Source organism: Carassius carassius, chromosome 10 (genome assembly GCF_963082965.1).
Source record: "Carassius carassius chromosome 10, fCarCar2.1, whole genome shotgun sequence".
NCBI classification, from domain to species: domain Eukaryota; kingdom Metazoa; phylum Chordata; class Actinopteri; order Cypriniformes; family Cyprinidae; genus Carassius; species Carassius carassius.
The window spans coordinates 6,609,232-6,624,916 of NC_081764.1; the positions used below are offsets into that span (position 1 = coordinate 6,609,232).

The 15,685-nt window shown below is 38.4% G+C and overlaps 1 protein-coding gene across 1 annotated transcript; it reads left to right on the plus strand.

The window, feature by feature from the left end:
- The first annotated feature begins 3,034 nt into the window (after positions 1-3,034).
- On the plus strand, positions 3,035-14,650 carry LOC132151640 (ephrin type-A receptor 2-like). The gene is made up of 17 exons (XM_059559896.1): positions 3,035-3,208; positions 3,499-3,566; positions 4,236-4,893; positions 9,015-9,170; positions 9,301-9,633; positions 9,973-10,100; positions 10,519-10,696; positions 10,857-10,959; positions 11,174-11,229; positions 11,417-11,542; positions 12,343-12,528; positions 12,632-12,693; positions 12,786-12,995; positions 13,115-13,264; positions 13,363-13,556; positions 13,663-13,818; positions 13,939-14,650. Exons 1-17 carry the CDS (start codon positions 3,124-3,126, stop codon positions 14,045-14,047), a joined length of 2,958 nt encoding a protein of 985 aa, XP_059415879.1. The 5' UTR covers positions 3,035-3,123; the 3' UTR covers positions 14,048-14,650.
- The last annotated feature ends 1,035 nt before the right edge of the window (positions 14,651-15,685 follow it).

Sequence of the window (15,685 nt, forward strand, 5' to 3'; positions counted from 1 at the left end):
TAATTGTATGGTATTTAATTGCATAACTAAGCATTTTCTTAATACATTTTAATAATTTATGGTGACACCTCAGGTGAATGGACTAAAAAAAATAAACTAATAGAAAACCTAACCTAATAGTAATCTATATATATTCTCGTGTTGGCTGATTACATTAAGAAATACCTCTTTTGTATAACAAGTTTTCTGAAATGTTGTTTAAATATGCAAATGTAGAACTTTTTAATTAAATATGCACTGATTTGCATCTGGCATGACTTGTTTCACTTTGCTGACATATTAGACTCAAAGGTCTCTCATAAATCAGAACATCAGAAATGTCAACAGCCAGAAATATGTAAATAAATAAAATAAAATAATCTTTGATCAAACCCTGATGTTAAAACCTTCAGAATATATATGGGAATAGAACTGAAATGTTTATGTGTTTGTAAGTGCGGAGATTTGTAGCCCAGTGCATGAGATAAAAAGAAAAAATCTCATTTTGGCCTTTAAAGATATAGTTGTAATTATATGCAAATAGATAAAACACTATAAAATAAACACTTAAATAATGTTTTGGAGGTTTTTTTTCCAGTAGTCTGAAACAACACATTATGACAAGCCAAATACAAAAAACAGCGAGTAACAAGAAATGACTTAAATAATATTTAAAAAAAATACTTCAATAATCTTTGTTTATTAACATTTTTTATAGTGCATTTAAATATACTGGAGACTAGAATGTAAAATGCTTTGGGGATATTTAACAAATCAGAGTTTAAGTCTACCCTTAATATTAATGGCAGTAAAAACTCTATGAGTCTGGATTTTGTTCAGAGCCATGCCACATAAATCCCTACTTCAGTCTGTCTAGAATTAAAGCTTAGGTCTTTCATTTATTGTGAAAATGTGTCTAATGAATATTTATAGCTGCTCTCACAATGCAGGCAGCCTCAGAAGTAGTCAGCTTGTGTCTGAATACCAGGTCAAGGAACTCTGACAGACTGCCGCACAAAGGAGACTTGACTCAAGCATTCCTTAGCATTGCCTGCCGATGCTTTTGTTTGTCATATTTCACCATCTACATATTCATACTCCTTTAACTCATTAGCAGTTATTCATTCATTGAGGCAAGCCCCCTTCTCTCACTTGTGATGGGAATAAAAATAGTGATGGTTGGTTTGACAAATATTTTAAGTGGGCTTTAGTATGCCCTAGACCAGTGGTTCCCAAACTTTTCCATTCCACGACCCACCTAGACAAGTGTAATATATTTCACGACCCACCAAAATATTAAAAAAAAAAAAAAAACAACGAGTGAAATTACTTTAAACCTAATCTTACTTAAAATTTTTATGACAGAAATTAAGTATTTAAGAAAAATAACCATTTTATTTTAGAGTACAACTGAAAATTTCACTACAAATTTACAAGTTTTAATTTTTGTTTACTGGCGTTAAAATATGTAGTGTCCATAAAAACGTGAAGCAGGCTCACTCCAGTGAAGTGTGATCTGCGCTGCTGTGTTTTGTTGCATTCATGATCCTTCCGTGTGTGTCGGCGAGAACGGAGCACAATCCAACACTTTTTTAGAAAAGCATAAGAAGCAAAGCAGAACTATCTAAAACAGTTTGGAGATTAAAATAATTGTGAAATAGGTAAAAAAAGACCGATTGAACCTTTTAATGACATTGCTCTGAGACCTTCAAAACACGCAACGCACACGGACTTAATTGCAATTTGAAAATCACACTAAGGATATTGCAGTTCATTATTAATGTTGGTGGGCTATATCGTTGTGATGAGTGGGTTCCCAGTTCCCGCCTCCTTCTTCCTGTGATTGTGAAGATTTTAATGTTTTACACTGGTGCCGAAGCCAGGGAGGAAGGAGGGGCGCGCTGCCGAAGATCCTTCGCCGCTGGGGTGAATCCGCAGTGCCATCGAGCAGGGCGAAGGAGTCTGCCGCCGAGGGTGATCGATGTGGTGGGCTGGAGTGAGTTGCCGGGGGGGGGGGGGCGAACTCACTCCAGCCCACCGCCTCGATGACTCCTTCGTGGAAAGAGGTGGGAACCGGCGGACAATCAAACAAAGTTTTAATAACCAAATAAACACAAAACAGCGCGACAGCCCCTCTCGGATGACTGCCGTGCACAAATAAAAAACAAACACAAAATAAAACCCAGGCCTGGTCCTCTCTCGTCCTTCACTGTCATCGCTCCTCTTTTGTATCTTTCCGATCTCCTCCGTGGTTCTTGAGACCGGTGAGTGTTGCTCATTTCCCAATCACTCCACCGGCCTAGCTCTGTTCCCATGGCACTAGGCCCCGCCCCACTCGTCACATTCGTGCAGCCCTAGACTGAACTGTGTTAGTGTCTGTGTGTCATTGAAACGCAAAATTAGCTGCAGCCAAGTGACTTTGTGCGACCCACCTTGTTCCATTCCGTGACCCACGAGTGGGTCGCGACCCACAGTTTGAAAACCCCTGCCCTAGACCACAACCAATAGCTTAAGTTTTAGCTTTTGTTGCAGTTTATGCTTTAAAATATTTTCCACTTTAGCCTGTGCTGAAAAAAAATAAATAATAATCTTTAGAAATCCATAAAAGCATTAGCTATATAAAACTCTGTCTTCCTGACAACTGCAAATAGATTTTGGGTTAGACAAAGTGATTTGTAGAGTACAATTTGCGAACATTTTAAAATCGTTTTCAGTCACTGTTAATAACCATTACTAACATTTTTTCCCCATCGTTTAAGCCTATTGAAATTCTTGGTGAACCGCATTAAAATATGAAACTAATTGCAGTCTGTAAAAGAAATACCTGGATATTAGCTTTAAAGCAGAGGAATACTAAAAGCCCTCTCTTTGAACTGAAACCATATCAAATCGTCTGAAATTACTATTGTGCAAATGAACGTGGGCAAACATCCGAAACTCATTGAACAGGTGTGGGGGCCGTCACTCAAATCACCCAGGCGTCCCAGGGCACGCCCACCAGCGCCATATGGAGCGCATTCCAAGGGGCGGAGTCACCTGACTTCCCATATCCATGAATGAAGCCTCAACTTCATTTAGTATGTTCCTTCATGCCGTAGTCGACGGAGTTTCGCATGGACCAAAAAGTTTTATTTGACAAACGCAATGGACTACAGACGCACTCAGTTTAATTTCTTATTTTTTTATTTATTTGTTAACAACATATTTATGGGGATTCAGTCAAAAGAACGTAAGTAGCCTACAGACCGAGATTTTCTTTATATGAATCTTTTCACTCAGAGCTCACGTTTCTATTTATAATTACTGCATGATGAATGAATAAAATATATATTAGGGGTAAAATCGTAATGTTTAGATTTTCATATAATATTTCGAAAGATGTTATGGCTATATAGACATGTTTGTATTTTTCCTCTACAAATATACATAAGACTTTTAATTCAGTAAATGTATTTCATTTATTTATTTATTATATTATATATATTTTTTGACTGTAACAAAATATTATATGATTCTTAGATGTGCTACTTGATATGAAGGCTGCTGGAAGTGAATTAGGTTGGTTAACCTGGCCAAATGAAGAAGGGGTGAGTTTTATTAATAAATCTGTTCTCTGTACATTCACCATACCCAGTCATTAAGATTCATGAAAAGACTCTCTTCAGTCCAGTTTCATTAAGTTTACATCTTAATGATATATATATTATATATATTAAATTTTGTTGTATTTTTATGTATAACATAAGTGCTCCAGTACATGTTGAGATGACATAAATTTTTTTTATATATATATATAATATGTTTTGCACCAGAGTGTTTAAATATTTTCCTTTCTGAAGGATTGAGCAGAAATAAGTTCTGGTTATAGGCTTTAGAGTGTGCAAAAGGTAGTGGTATCAAGGCAGAGCGTGGTGGGAAAGAGCAGAGCAGTAGAGGCCTACTTTTGGTCTCCTACACCCTTCTAATGAGTTTTACAAAGGTGTGATTCCCGCAGTTTTAGTCTAACATTTAGAAGTAGGATATTGTAATATTTAATTTTTAATTTAAAGTTGTGGCACTATCGAGTTAATTATTTTTCTTTCTGAGAGTCCCGACAAGCCTGACTTAACCAGTGGCATGAGTTTCAGTTCGGGAAACAGTCATTACAATACAGTAATAAAATGCTCCACCTTTAAAAAAAAGTTTAATTTGAGTGACTTTTCTCTCATGCTTATTATGAGATTATAAAACATTTTCTCTTTTTCCATTTTTCTTAGTGGGAGGTTGTCCAGACGGTGGTGAACGGCTCTCTTCTTTACACTTACAGTGTGTGCAATGTTGCCAGTGACACAGAACAGGACAACTGGCTTCGCACGACCTTTATCCAGCGTAGGCCCGATGTCTCTCGCATATCCGTAGAACTGCGCTTTGTCGTCCGGGACTGCAATTCGTTCGGCGGCTCGTCGCCTTCCTGTCGCGAGACTTTTGGCCTCTATCTTGGGGAAACTGACACAGATGTTGGCACAAATTTCCGCAAGAGCCAGTTTCGAAAGATAGCCACCGTAGCACCAGACGAGGTGACAGCTAATCGTGGAGGGGGCCGAGCTGATCTGCGGGTGAACATTGAGACGAAGAGCATCGGGCCACTCTCCAGAAGGGGCTTCTACCTTGCTTTCCAGGATTTAGGAGGCTGTGTTGCTCTCCTGGGGCTGAGGGTGTTCTACACCACCTGTCCAGCCACAATGAGAAGCCTGGCCGCCTTCCCCGAGCAGGTGGCATCAGGAGCGGAGGTGGAGGGCACCTGTGTGAAGGACGCAGTGGTGGTTGGAGAAGCTGCTCCTCGGATGTACTGCACCGCTGAGGGAGAGTGGGTCGTTCCTGTGGGCCAGTGTCTCTGTCGAGCGGGATACCAAGCTTTTGGAGATGCTTGCAAAGGTGAGTTTTGATGTTTATTGTTTTGTAGGGTTCTGGGCTTCAGTGATATGTCGAACTTATGCTTATTTAACAGTGGTTGATGGATATGGGTTTTTACTTGATTGAAAAATTCTGGATCCTCTAAAGGATGGTGGCCAATATCGAATATACAAGTGATAATGTACAATCAGATTGTCATTATGGCAAAAGTGGTAGATTGATGCAATTGACTAATCAGTATCAAGTATTCCAAAAACCTGCATAAAGATGCTGATATATACTTAGAATTAGCAGTGAAACCTACTCAAAAATGCTCAAAATTCAACCAAAAAGATGAATGAAAGAAAGAAAGAAAGAAAATGTATGCTGATAATTTGAATTGGCACAAAAATGTCATGTCTGCATATATATATCGTTCTGTCACTATAATATACTTTACATTATTTAATTGTTTGAGTCCATAATTTTGCAAAAGTTGAAGACAATTTGGGAACAACTGCAGATCATTGTGGGTGGGCAGATGGTAAGTGTGTTGTCGGATAAGGGTGTGTTCTGGGAAGCTTGAAAGATTTTTGTGGCTGCCACAGAGCTGTCTAAGAAGTTTGTGAGAGGCCAGAAATATGACTCAAGTCAAATGGAATGTCAGCCGTCTCCCCACCCTTTCACCTGCTGGTGTATTATTTCTACATGTGTGCTTAACGCTTTGGGAAGGAAGTGTGAAGATACCAGGGTACTATTGTTAAGGAGTGTATGTACATAGTTACAGTGGTATGGTTTGCATTCATAGGTTTTTAACCTTTGCACATTCTCAAATATCTTGCATTTGAATAGGACTTAAATAACGTGTTTGGCTGAAAGGGTTAGTCTTCAATAATGAGCTATAATGCTTTTCATTAGATAATAAGATCTGCAAACAAATTTTCTCAGAACTAATTTGACTTTTATCAGCTAGTGACTTAACCAACTGGTCCCAATGTTTTTTTTTAGTGGATGTATGAAGTCATTTCCACTCAAGTTTGGTTTGGGACGTTATCTTACATAGCTACATTCAAACATTAAATGCGTATTAAGTATTGGGCTACTATAACAAGTTCTGACAGAAAAAAGGAATTATTTTATGTTTCATTTTAAGGTTTTCCCAAATAGTTTCAAGGAATTCCCCCAAGGTCGTATTGCACTTTTCTCATACCCTCCACCAGCTGATGTGACACAATGGCCAGAGCTAACATTACCTGTTTTACATTGTATGTGTAAGTGTGTTACCATGACAACAGCTCACCGCAGATTACAGAGAAGGTTTGGCATGCCCTGTCTGGGGTAGTCATCATATAATTAAAGGTTGGGCTGGACTTCTCTGGACACCTTTTGTATCTGTGGGAAAATGTGGTTTTGAGTAGACACGCTATTTATATGTTACTGTAAAATGTAAAACCAAAGGAATTAAAACCCATCCATTGGTAAACACAATGCAGACCAACTGCAGGGCACATTTGTTGAACATGCTGTAAAAAAGGATATCACTGGAAAAAAATGTTAGCAAGAAATCTTTTCAAAAGAGCCAATCAGGAAGGGCAATCTCAGGAAAGCATGTTTTAAAGACCTTGGCCTCTGGCAGCCGTACAGGAACCTGCACCTGAAACGGACATTGAAGAACATCAAGGGAGTTCAGAATATCTGAAGGCATTTGGGGTTATTGGGAAAAGGACAGATTCCACACATTTCCTTCATAATGTTGTTTCCAGGAGACATGCTAAATGTTTTGACACCCTAGGAAGAAGTGTGATGAATGATGACCAGATGCAATAGCTCATGGGAGAGATGTAATGGAGACTGGTATCTTGATGACTTTGTGATGACATGTTTCAGGAATGAGGAGTACATGTCCAGACATCGCAACCTGCGGTTCTTTCCATTCCGATTCTGACAAAGCCTTTTTTCTTCTTCTGTAAATGATTGTTTCACTCTGTAATTTGTTCATCCACTCATCTGTTGAAAGACTGCAGTAATTAACAACCTTTGCCTATACCTCTTGATTCAACTTGGTTGGGTTTTTTTCTCCATAGAGTGAAAAGATGCCTCAAAGCATTCAGTGAAAAAACGACCACTGAAACAATAAAGCTGCTGTTGTCATTGTGTTCATGGAAGTTTTACGAGTGGTTTTCTACATGAGTGCTGTTCTGTTCAGCTTATCGCCACCTGCCAGTGTTTGTTGGGGACAATTGTGGTTGGTTGCCAGGCAGGGATGGGGGGAAGGGGTTTCATTTGAATGGTTAGCCAGAGAAACGTGGAATTGAGAAGATTCGGGGGAGATCACAGTTGTTCCAATGTTTTCACTGCTTGTGAGTTTGATACTGGCTACTGGCTAAAGATGTTTTATTTTTTATAACATCATATAAGAGTTTAATGTTAATTGCATTGACCCATGAAAAGGTCATAAATATTTTTTAAATTAGCTCCAGTTTAATAGATGTTTTATCCAGTTAGCAGCTGGGCACTTTATTTAGTGATTCAATGGTTATCTAAATGTTCAATGCTGCTACTAATACCTAGAGAGCAGTGTGGTCTATATTTTACATGCATAAAATATAAATTTAAATTAATTAATTAATTGATTAACTTTTTTAACTTTTTGATTTAGCAGTATTGACCAATATTGCATATTTAATTTTGCTCTCTCATTTTCCCTATTTTGACATGTAGATGTGCGTGTGATAAATGTAAAGTTAATCATTAAAAACTCTAATTTAGTTTTGAGACTGTACATTTTTATGTTATGATTCCCAAATTCATTTTTTTTAATTACTTCATTCAAAATTGTAATTAAATTATTTTTTATTTATAGGCCATAACATGAAAATAATTATTAATTATTGTTTAGGGAAAGATTTCTTGACATGAACCATACGTTTTCTTTAAAAGATTCTTCAATGGTGCCATGAGCAAGTTGCGCATTACAAAGTCTTTTCTTTCACACATAGTTCTCATGGAAATAGCAATAACATTTTGAATCAGACTTATTACTCATGGCAGACCTGCATCTTGGCGTTTGGTGAAATTTGGATTCGTTCAGACCAATTACACATATGCCACTCTCAGTAGACACAAACATGAAGATTAGAGGAATAGAGTGGGAGTTTCCTGCTCTTGTTCTGACTTCAAATAAAATGCACAAAGAAGGGCTGCCTTTCTTATGTGGACCCCCTCCTTTAGACGTCCACCCTTATACACAGAGCAAATACACAAAACCCAATGTAAAATCTCAGCAGGACAACTTCTATCTGCAATCCTCACGCACCCATTCACGCTCACACTCACACACCTCCCATCGGCCGTCAATCTGAAACTTGGCCCTTTGTTTGAGGTGAGCACTGAGAGATGACCCCCAGGGGGGAAAAACTCCCCTTAAAGGAAGTTCCTCATGTCTGTGGAATCTATATTCACAGAGATTTTGCAAGCCAGTGAGTTTCTCATGCCCATTAAAAGTACACCTATCAGAACCGACCTCTTCTTAAGAGCCTTCATGTGATTCTGAATCATTGCTCTCAGCCACCTTTGTTAATAATTGTTATCACCCCCCACCCCGGCCTCCATTCCTTGTTTCCGGAGTTTCTTCCCTTTGTGTTTGTTATAGCATGTTTTCATCCTTCGGCAGAGGAAGGAAAGGAGGAGAAGAGGAGACCAGAGGTCTTATAGTGATGCTTGCAGTTCCGACATCCTGTTTTGTCCAACGGACATCCACATGTGCTTCACTGCATTTTTTCCAAATCTCTTTCTTTCAGTGTTTTGGCACTAAAATTGACAGTGCAGATGTAATCAGTCATAAAAATGTCTATACAAAAGTTGGTGACCAGTTTGACTGGTTTCATTTAAAAGTATCTTCCGGTTGCATTGTGAAGTGTGATCAGTTTTTTGTTTGTTGAATGTTCGAATGACTGTTGTATGTTGCCTGTCGGTTGCATTATCTTGTTTGGCTTGTTTTGTGTGCAGTTGTGATTGTGCCAAAAGATTGAACCTCCCTTTATGTGCACAATGGCCAAAAATAAAGAAATTGTGATGTTGTTATATATTAAATGTGAATCTTTGTCCTATTAGTTGATAAATGCCTCATGTTCACCTGTTTTTTGGCTGTCTTTTTTTTAAAGCTTGTGAACTGGGTTACTACAAGAGCACAGATTCCAGTCAGACCTGTGAAGTGTGTCCAGAAAACACGAAGCGCTCGGGTCATGCAGCACTGCTGTGTCCCTGCATGGAGGGCTTCTTCCGGGCCCCTACGGACCCAAACTCTGCTCCTTGCTCTTGTAAGTGTGAATATATGTTTTATTTTTTACTCCTCTAAAGAGTTGTTTGATCTTAAGAAACATAGTTTTTTTCTCTGCATTTTAATCTAGTTAATCTAGTTTTTAAACATACCATGTTTTGCTCTTCTAGCTCTGCCTAGCCCACCTCAAAACCTGGTATACACGCCCCTCCTGACTGCGGGGAGTTTGCAACTGAGCTGGCGCCTACCGGCAGACACTGGTGGCAGAAGTGACATCACATACAGTGTGGCCTGCGAGCGCTGTGAGGGTGGTCTGTGTTCACTGTGTGGTGGAAGGGTGCGATTTGAGCCTTTGCAGACGGCCTTGAAAGACCCTGAGGTTGTGGTTAGCGAGCTGGAGCCTCATGTGAACTACACATTTACAGTCGAGGCTCAAAGTGGTGTGTCCCAGTTCAGTCGAAAAAGAGCCACGGCTAGCATTACAACAGTGCTTCACTTCACAGGTTAGATATTTAAGAATTTCTGTTTAAATTGCACAAATATAAAGCTATTGAGCGACAAGCAATAGTTCTGTCCACAGTAATGGTGAAAATGTGGCAAAAATCACATCCATTTGCATTTAACATGAAGCTGAATTTTGAATCAGTGAGGTTTCTTTGTGGGCAGAGCTACCCAGTGCACCTCATTGCCTGTCACAGCTCGATAAGATTAACAGATTAACATGGAGGAGAACTGATCACATGTAATGCCTGCTTAAGACACAGTGTATCAAATGGCATTAAATGTAAATTGAGACATTGATGGTTAGCCAAAACACTGATGAATTGTGCCTCTTTATTTAGATGGCCCGAGGGTGCTGTACCTGAATGTAGAAGATCAGACCACCAGCAGTCTGACTTTATCCTGGGCCGTGGACCACCATGTGCAGAATAACAACTCTCCCCGCTTTGAGCTCATGTACCGCAAGAAGGTGACTATGATATCTTATTATGTTACCTTTTTTATAAGAATATCAGAAAGACTTGGTGGTGGGACTGTAGACAACCACCCAGAACAATCTAGCAACCACTTAGCAATGCCTTAGCAACCAGCCAGAACACACTAGTAACCACCTAGCAATGCGACACCCAAGAACACCCACGGAATCACATAACCACCATAGCAACTACTCGGCAATGGCCTGCTAAATCGTCTAGTACACCCTATCAACCAGCTTAGCAATGCCATGGCATTCTGGAACCTTAAGTTAGTCATTTCGTCAGCAAATGTGAAATTATAATTGACTTTATCTTGTATGCTTTCTCCTTCCCTCTCTATGGACTTTCCATATTTTCTTTCTTTATCATTTTGGAATAAACATTCAATTTCCTCTCCTCATTGTTTCATAGGAGGATCCTGGAGAATTGGATGTCACCACCTATAACGTTCTGGTTCTGGAAAAGTACTCTGTGCAGATTAACGACCTCTTACCAGGAACAAAGTATGTGTTCCGAGTTCACACCCTGACAGCAGAAGGCCATCCCAGCAGCCACAGCACAGAGCATGAGTTTGAGACGTTGCCTCTCGGTAAGTGCGTGCAAATGCGTATGTGGGTGTATCGTTTTAGTCTTTTAATGCTTTGTGTATGAAAGTGCGTAACTTTGATGCATTTGTGATAGGCTATGGGTGGTGTGCCAATGTTTGTCAGTATCAGTGAACTGAATTTCTTTTTGTTCTGTTTCAACAGCCGAATCTCAGACGCAGAATAGTTCCATGGTTGTCATGGGAGCCATCGCTGGGGGCGGAGTCATGTTGCTGATTGTGGTGGTTATTTTGCTCCTGCACAAAAGGTTAGAGGACCTTTCTCTGGTATCACTTTTTCCATTCTATTCTCTTCTTTATCTCTTTCCCAACCACAGAGCAGGATTTCCCAACTTTGCCTTAGTCACTTCACCCACACTGTTTACATTCCAGCTTTGATGTGTAATCATTCACATTTAATATATCATCAAGATAGGAGCTTAAATTAACTCACTAATGTGATGTTCAATGTTCTTTCATCAGGAGGTTGAATTCCCATGTCCGACGGCGGGTAGATGGAGATTACTTTTCATGTCCTGGTAAGAAATGAATTGAGTCCCTTTTGCATTCATGTGTTTGGCGTTAAGACATCCTCTCTGATGCTATCAGCTATTGCTTCACACGAAAATCCCTATGCTTTAAACTCCAAAGTTGAACATGTCATCTCGGCCATCATATAGTGGGCGTCATGTAAACAAGGCCAAACTCTACCTATTTATTTTACAGAAAAACTCCTGCCTTTGAAGACCTACATTGATCCCCATACATATGAAGACCCCTGTGCGGCTGTCCTCAAGTTTGCCAGTGAAATCCATCCTAGTCATATCACCAAGCAGAAAGTCATTGGTGCAGGTCAGTGTTATTCTAGTATTAATTAAATAATATAATAGTGTTTATCCTGTTAACTGTCACTCACATTTTTGAACACAGAATTGAAAGTGCATGATCCAAACCTAAATGTTTATAATTCACAACTGAAAATATTTTGTAACATGATTTTGATGTACCATTTTCATGGTAATGCAATGTTTGAATTTAAAATGGGTTTCAAAGGATGAATTTTGAGATTTTATGTTTTCAAGTGATATATCATTTCTGATGATTTCTAAAGTGTTATAAAGAAAAAGGCAACAAAGAAGACTTTTTTTTTGACAAAGGTCAGAACTCCTGTTTTGATGTAGGTTTTTGGGGTGCACTTTTGCCATAAATTAATATATTACCTTTCCTTCATAATTAAAAAAAAAAAAGATTGGTTAAATATCTATTTAGGAGTCTTAGACCTTTCCAACGATATATAGTTTGTAATGATAAGATTAGGATTTGATTGTAATATAGTGAAGTAAATCTAGGCAGCTCACCGAGGGGCCGGGTTACAGTAAACAGGATTTATACTGTACATGTGAAGTATTTTTATTATGTGATTTTTAAAAAAAATAGATTTATTTCACGTTTAGTCACAAGTTTTTCATGTAATATATAAATTTTATAAAACAATTTTTAATAGTTTCAGATTTAGTAAACATTAACAAATCTGGTGCAAGTGTGTTCAAAATAGTCACGTGACTTCTGTTACTTTTTAAGTGTCTTTTCCTGTGCCTTGGACTTTAAGTTATGTCATTAATTAACAGTTGTCTTTCCATATTGCTCCATAGGAGAATTTGGTGAGGTGTACCGTGGTTCTCTGAAGGTACCAGGGCGCTGTGAGGTCGACGTAGCAATAAAGACCCTGAAGCCAGGCTACACTGAGAAGCAGAGGCAGGACTTCCTCAGTGAAGCCAGTATTATGGGCCAGTTTTCCCATAAGAACATTATCCGTCTAGAGGGTGTTGTCACCAAATGTAAGAATCATACTGTCGCATAATAGTTTCCTGTACTTTAGAATACCATTCCACAAAACAGTACATGTTTTAACAGGACGTTCCCTTCTATCTATTGTTTCAGTCAAAGAAGCAATGATTATTACAGAGTACATGGAGAATGGAGCTCTGGACCAATATTTAAGGGTATGTTCCTGTCAGCAAATGTTAATGTTTAATCTGAATACCTTTGCTAAATTGTAGCACTAATCACTAATCTGTTTCTTTCTGCCCCACAGGACCATGATGGGGACTTTTCCTCATACCAGCTTGTGGGAATGCTCAATGGCATAGCAGCAGGAATGAAGTACCTCTCAGACATGAACTACGTTCATCGGGACCTCGCCGCTCGCAATGTTCTGGTCAATGGCAAATTGGAGTGTAAAGTCTCAGATTTCGGCCTGTCGCGAGTGCTGGAGGACTATCCTGAGGGGACCTACACGACTACTGTAAGTTTTATGAATGCATAGCATCATAATTGTATAAATGTATTAAAACATTCTTTTCATGAGTTTGAAAATGATTCTGATTTTCTGAGTGAATACTGAGTGAACTTTAACTCTTTTAGGGAGGAAAGATTCCTATTCGCTGGACGGCACCTGAGGCAATAGCGTACAGGAAGTTCACTTCTGCCAGTGACGTGTGGAGTTTCGGCATAGTCATGTGGGAAGTGATTTCATTCGGAAAAAGACCCTATTGGGAAATGAGCAACCATGAGGTATGAGAAATTTCTTATATTATTGCTAATTTCTCATACTTTAGGAGTTTGGCGTAAATTGAAAATTTCAACTTTTTTCTTTGTATATTTGATCACAGGTGATGAAATCCATAAACGAAGGCTTCAGGTTACCGGCACCAATGGGCTGCCCGTCTGCGGTCAATCAGCTCATGCTGCAGTGCTGGATGCAGGACCGCTCCAAACGGCCACGCTTTGTTGGTATCGTCAACTTACTTGAGAAGCTGCTTTGCAACCCAGAGTCACTCTCAGCCATTGCCAATATCGACCCCCGGTAAGAAGCGGTTAACAGCCTGCTGATGATAAATGTATTGTAGATTAACAAATCTACAATTGTATTTTTACTGAAATGTTCAATAAATATATCTTTCCCGCCACAGTGTCTCTATTCGTCTACCCAGCACAAGTGGTAATGATGGCGCCCCCTTCAGCTCAGTGGACGAATGGCTGGAATCCATCAAGATGGCCCAATACAGACAAACCTTCGCTCTTGCTGGAATTAAAACTATGGAACAGGTTTTGCACTTAAAAATTGAGTAAGTATGCCTGATTACATGCATAAATAAGTTACAAATTGAACCAGTTTCAAGAGGTTATGAATGACTTAAATTTCTATGGCCTCATCTAATCCATTCTCTATTTTCTTTTTCAAAAAGTGACATAGGGAACATTGGAGTACGACAGCCAGGTCATCAGAAGAGAATAGCCTACAGCATTCTGGGCCTGCAAGACCTGACGGCAACCCTGGATCTGCTTGCTGTGTAATGCAGCTCTGTTCTGAATCAACAGTTGAACTGGACTTTAAAAACCTGACTGAATAAAGACCAGAATGCCCTCCTCAAATGAAATGTACTCCCTTCAGGAATAGAGACACTGTACTGTTTTGATATTTTGTTTCTCCTTTTTTAAAGCTTTTTATATGATATTTTTACATGTCAGATGGACCCTTATGCTCTTTGTGATTCTGTTTCAACTTAAGCCATAATAAGTACGCGGTTGGCATATGAAGGTCTGAATTGAAATTTAGAAATATTGTAACTACTTCCCTCAGGTCTGACGATTAGGGTGCTATCAATGGTACAACGATGGTAACCTTATATTACTGTGGTGCCCATATGTCCACATATTAAACAGAGCTGCAAAATGTGAGGGGTTGAAGTCTGATTTAAGGTTGTACAATTACAAATGTAAAAAGTTTAGTAGGAAATATAATATGTTGTTAAATTGTTGACGGACATCCTCCTGTTTTGAAAGATAGGATGAGTGTTTACATGTCTTATTTCAGCTCTTTTTATTTAATATTTATTTTTGTATTTATTGTATGTGTTTGTCAAGAAAATAATGTACTGTATAGGATTAAAATATTCCTAAATCTCATCCTAAGTCATCTCTTCATCATCGTGCACCTCGCACAAAATTCATGCACTAACATGCCCGAAATTACACATACACAAAAGAAACAACATCACTGTGCTTTAGTTTTTGATTTCCAGTAGACTGTAAGCTCTAAGTCTCTCCACAAATGCAGTTTGGAAAGCCATTCACTGTAGTGGAGAGAGACAAAGTGTCTGTAATAGTCTTGACTCACTTCAGTCCTTCAGTGATGAATGTTTGTGAAGACTAATGACACATAATAATCATGAATTAACTACTTTTGTAAACCAAGAGTAGAAAATGCTTATGAATGAATGCTGTCGGTTGCCTAATACGGAAGCAGACATGAATTAAGCTCTTAATTGTGCACAGTGGTAGTTGAACTGTGAACAAGTAAAGCTTGTCTGTTCTGGTCTGGTCAGGCTCATTTCTCTGCACTTAGTTCTTATTAAGAGGACTGTTGGTGAAATTTCTAGGAATTGAGATGCTTACAAGGATATCATATTTCTAGTTCACTTAGGGAAAAAAAACATGACAAGACTGAATCAATAACAATATTATCAGCACACTTAGTATATACTCAAAGTATGGGATAGATTTAGAAATAAATACAAACATGAAAGTAATTACGTGTGTTTCTCATTTACATTAAACATCTCATATGCTTTTATTTATAATACTACTACTACTACTAAAAAAAAAAGAATCAGGACTCCTTTTTAGCACTTATTATAGACATAATTAATGACTTTGAAAAGATTGACATATTATGTAGCTATAATTACACCCAATATAATAGTCAACATAATTGCATTTTTAACATTTTATATAATTTTTTTTGTCGATTATGAGTTAAAAATAATACACAATATGTTAGATAAGATACAGACGGACCAAATTGAGACATAGGCCTACATAATTATTAAATTTGTGCATGTTTTAAAGATGATGGATAATTTATATATTTAAAAGGTTTACTATATAAAAATATAGTGTGTTGATTTCAAAAACATAGTTATGAGTATTTTT